The sequence below is a fragment of the Rhineura floridana genome, chromosome 3 (genome assembly GCF_030035675.1).
Source record: "Rhineura floridana isolate rRhiFlo1 chromosome 3, rRhiFlo1.hap2, whole genome shotgun sequence".
Taxonomy (NCBI): domain Eukaryota; kingdom Metazoa; phylum Chordata; class Lepidosauria; order Squamata; family Rhineuridae; genus Rhineura; species Rhineura floridana.
Genome location: NC_084482.1, coordinates 94,668,926 through 94,673,505, shown reverse-complemented (window position 1 = coordinate 94,673,505; position 4,580 = coordinate 94,668,926). Strand labels below are relative to the sequence as shown.

The window sequence follows — 4,580 nt, the reverse complement described above, 5'->3', positions numbered from 1 at the left end:
AGAATTACTGGAATGATTAACAGGCGGCTGCATTTGTTCATTATATGAATTTTGAAGACGTCGGTAAGTCTCAAGCACTATGGAACACATGCAAAGGTGTAAAACTAAAGTAGTCAATAACAGTGTTTCACATGCCCCACGTACCAGGTCAGCACTACCCAGGTAAACAACAAAATTATGCTTATAATTATATACATATATATTGCCTTTTCAGCTTTCTAACATCAGTTTTATTGATCACAACCTACTGTCTCTTCACCGGCACGTTCCCAAGGAATAGGGTCATTGTCTTGAGCATCGGGGACTGCTTCCCTGTCATGCCAGAATTGCTCAACATCAGGCAAAATGGGCATCTCCTTGATTTCCATGCTTTCTGAGGTTTGGGGGATGGAGGGGGACTCTTTCTCTTCAACAGGAGTCTCTGCCTCTGGAGAAGGAACAGAATCTGGGACTCCCTCTGTCTCCTCGGCTGCTGTTACCTCCTGGTCTTCTGGAACAGGCAGAGGCTTTTTCAATGTAACCCTTTTCCACAAGCCTTTAAAACCCTCTCTGAACTCTTCAGACATAAGTACGAAGATAAGAGGGTTGGCTGAAGAGATGGCAAACATCAAGACTTGGGTTGTGGCCATGAATCCTTGTGGGGGAGCAGGCCCATCCTCCTTCAGGTGCCAGACCCACAGCCAAGATATCCAGTCGGGAAGCCACATCACGGCAGAGGTGACAGTAACGCTCAGAAGCATCATAGTCAGGCACCTGGATCGGATCTGGTTCCTCAGGTTTTGAGTCTTGGTCCCCCTCCGCTGGCATCTGCCATAAGCTCTCCAGAAATAAAAGAAAGCAAAGGTGAGGGGCACACAAAATACCAGCAGGGGATAAAGCTTGACAAAGGCTAGCATAAACTCACGAGCGTGGGCTGGAATAATCACGATGCACAAAGTAAAGCCTACCTCTGGCTCCCAGAGGCTGCTGAAGAACCACAAGGGCAGTGGGATTCCCAAGGCCACCAGCCAAATAGCCAGCAGCACTACACAGATGGTGTGCCACTTAATGTTCACCTGCTTAGCTGGGTTGTTTGCATACATGAAACAAGTCTTGGCAACCACAGCAATGGTCAAGCTCTTTGATGTCATGCAAGCGTGTTGGAACCAGTCAGACGTTTTGCAAAGAACCCATCCCAAGTACCAGGCTCCTCTGGAGTAAGCGGCTGCCCTGAAGGGTATAACAAAAAGAACAAGGAGCAGATCTGCCAGGCTCAGGTTGAGAATCAAGGAGTGGATCATGGATGGTTTCCCTTTCTTTGAGTTGTACAGTAGGATCCCAATTACACACACATTCCCTGCAAAACCAGCCAGGCAGATCACCCCCAAGAAGGCTGGGATCACCACCTTCCATTCCTTAGAATCCTGGGGTTCATAGCCTCCTGCATAATGGATTGGTAGAGCCAGAGAACTGTTCATGGTGCTGAAGGCAGATTTTCTCCACTAAAGCTTTTGTTGTTCTTGATCCACGTTAGTGGGACTTGAATCCTTCTTGCTCTGTTCTGTCTCTTTTAAATCCTCTGTAGTTTAGACAAATCTACCATTCCGTATGTAATACAAAACCTCTGCAAAAAGCCTTGATAACAGCACATGTGGATCCAGCCAGACCCTCTCATTGCTATATACCTGCTGCAGCTTTGATTGACAGTCTCCCGGTGGGAGCACATAGCCTGCTGCTTATTAGCAAGTCTAATAACCAGTGTACCAGCACCATAGAGTATTTAAAGTGATTCTTCCCTAAATGATGTAAAACTCAAAAACGAGGTGCCTGATTCCAATAATAACAATAACAACAATAATATTTTTTTAAAAAAATAATGTGGAAGTAATCTCTGGACATTTATTAAACAGTATGACTGAATGGCTTCCTAATTTTGATGATAATTTGAACATAGACCAGTGGCTAAACAAACTCTGTAATCATGTAAAAAATATGTAGAAATAGAAAAGCTCCACTCCACCTTATTTCAGCTTTGCAGAAAATTGACTTAGCAGTCAGGGGATTTGATGACACGGTGGTGTCATTGCATAAAATCTCAATTATTTGGTAACTGTTTGACTCTAGTATGTTCCATGTTACTTTGGTAGGAATATTTGTTATTAAATTTGATTATTTTAGATCACTAAGAGCATAGGAGCCTGCTGGATCAGGCCGATGGCCCTTCAAATCCAGCATCCTCACAGTGGCCAACCAGTTGCCCATGGGAAACCCGCAAGCAGGACTTGAGTGCAACGAGCACTCTCCCCTCCTGCAGTTTCCAAAACTGGTATTAGGAAGCATATTGCCTCCACCTATGAAGGCAGAGCATAGCCATCATGGCTAGTAGCCACAGATAACCTTATCCTCTATGAATTTGTCTAACCCTCTTTTAAAGCTATCCGAGTTGGTGGCCGTCACTGCCTCTTCTGGGAATGAATTCCATGGTTTAATTATATGCTGTGTGAAGAAGTAATTTTTTGTTTGTCCTGAATCTTCCAATATTCAGCTTCATTAGATGTCCATGAGTTCTAGAGTTATGAGAGCTTTTCTCTCTCCACTTTCTCCATGCCATGCATAATTTTATACACTTCTACCATGTGACCTCTTATTCTCCTTTTCTCTAAACTAAAAATCCCCAAATGCTTCAAACTTTCCTCAAATGAATCACTCCAATCCCTTGAAAAGTTTGGTTGCCCCTTTCTGAACCTTTTTGAGGTGAGGCGACCAGAACTGTATACTGTATTCCAAATGCGGCTGCACCATCGATTTAAGTAACGGCATTATGATATCGGCAGTTTTATTTTTAGTCCCTTTCCTAATGATCCCTAGCATGGAATTTACCTTTTTCACAACTGGTGCAAACTGGGTCAACATCTTCATTGAGCCATCTGCTATCTTCATCGAGCTATCTCAACATCTTCATCGAGCTATCTCAAGGTCTCATTCCTGATCAGTCACTGCCTTTCAGACTTAATGACCATATATGTGAAATAAAGGGGGGGGTTTGCTCCAATATGCATAACTTTACACTCATTTAAGAGTATGTAGATTTTTCTGTTTTAGGTAGAAACATGCTGGTGCTGGCATAGGTTGGCTGGCTTTTTTAGGAAAGTCTAATTAATATAGTCTTATTAATGATTCGACTTCTCTTGGAATTTTAAGGATCATGGTCATCTATGAGTGAAACATTGTTAGAACAATTGTTAAACCATTTAACATTTATGTTTTATTCTATGAGTGTTCAAAGCATTCTATAAATATCTCGCTAATAATTAAACCATAACACTGAAAGATAGGCCCATAGAATTGTATTTCCATAATGCAAAAAACAAAGGAGGTCTGACTGTTGGGAACTAGGAAGCTGCCTTGCATTGAGTCATTATGATTGGTCCCTCTAGTTCAGTATTGTCTACACAGACAGGCAGCAGCTCTCTAGGGTTTCAGACCAGGAATATCCCCCTACCTATAGATGCCAGAGATTGAACCTGGGACCTTCTGCATGCAGAGCAGGTGTGCTACACTGAGCCCTTCCCCAAAGGAAGATTAGACAAATTCATGGAGGACAGGGCTATCGATGGCTACTAGCCATGATGGCTGTGCTCTGCCACCCTAGTCAGAGGCAGCATGCTTCTGAAAACCAGTTGCTGGAAGCCTCAGGAGGGGAGAGTGTTCTTGCACTCGGGTCCTGCTTGTGGGCTTCCCCCAGGCACCTGGTTGGCCACTGTGAGAACAGATGCTGGACTAGATGGGCCACTGGCCTGATCCAGCAGGCTCTTCTTATGTTCTTAAAGGGTTGAGCTGGTTGGGTGCTTTTCCTAAGGTTAGTTCTTTGAAATGAGATTTGAAATAAGATTTGAAATAAGGCTCTCCTAGCCCAAGCTCACCCTTAGCCACTATGCTACACCACCTCTGTGGCAGCAACTGAGATGCACAAAAGCCATGTGTTGTATTCAACTAACTTTTATTCACATTGAAGTGAATGGACCTAAGTTAGTCATGGTCATTTGTTTCACTGGGTCTACGCTGAGTAAAAGTTAGTTGAATACAAGCTCAAGTGAGTCATTTATTTGCTTATTTGATTTATATCCCACCCTTCCTCCCAGTAGGAGCCCATGGCGGCAAACAAAAGCATTAAAAACACTTTAAAACATCATAAAAAATAATTGGGCTTTGGATCTGTGGCCCTTGGTGCCACTCCATTGCCTCAGCCTTCTCCCTTCTTAGCTGATTTGTATAACAAAGCGTAGCTCATAACTCTGCTAGGTAGAGCTGAGGTGCAAAGAAATGAATGGGGATGAATGCAAAAGGACACTACTTCTGCATATCAAGAAACAGGATAACCTTATAGCCTTTAGCCTGCCCAGTTCAACCTCCCTGCTAGATACAGGAAAGCTAGAGCATCCCCCAACATAGTTGTCCAGCCACTGCTTGATGACCTCCCACCACAGAGAGCCTACCACCATTCTAGGGTAATGCCTCCCATCAACATCAAAAGGGTTTGCTTTATTTATTACATTTATACCCTACCTTTCCTCCCAAGAAGCTCAAGGTGACACAGATGG

The 4,580-nt window shown here is 43.6% G+C and overlaps 1 protein-coding gene across 1 annotated transcript; it reads right to left on the bottom strand.

The window, feature by feature from the left end:
- Positions 1 to 230: 230 nt before the first annotated feature.
- On the bottom strand, positions 231 to 1,457 carry GPR151 (G protein-coupled receptor 151). Its single transcript, XM_061621907.1, has one exon. It carries the CDS (start codon positions 1,455 to 1,457, stop codon positions 231 to 233), a length of 1,227 nt encoding a protein of 408 aa, XP_061477891.1.
- Between the last annotated feature and the right edge of the window lie 3,123 nt (positions 1,458 to 4,580).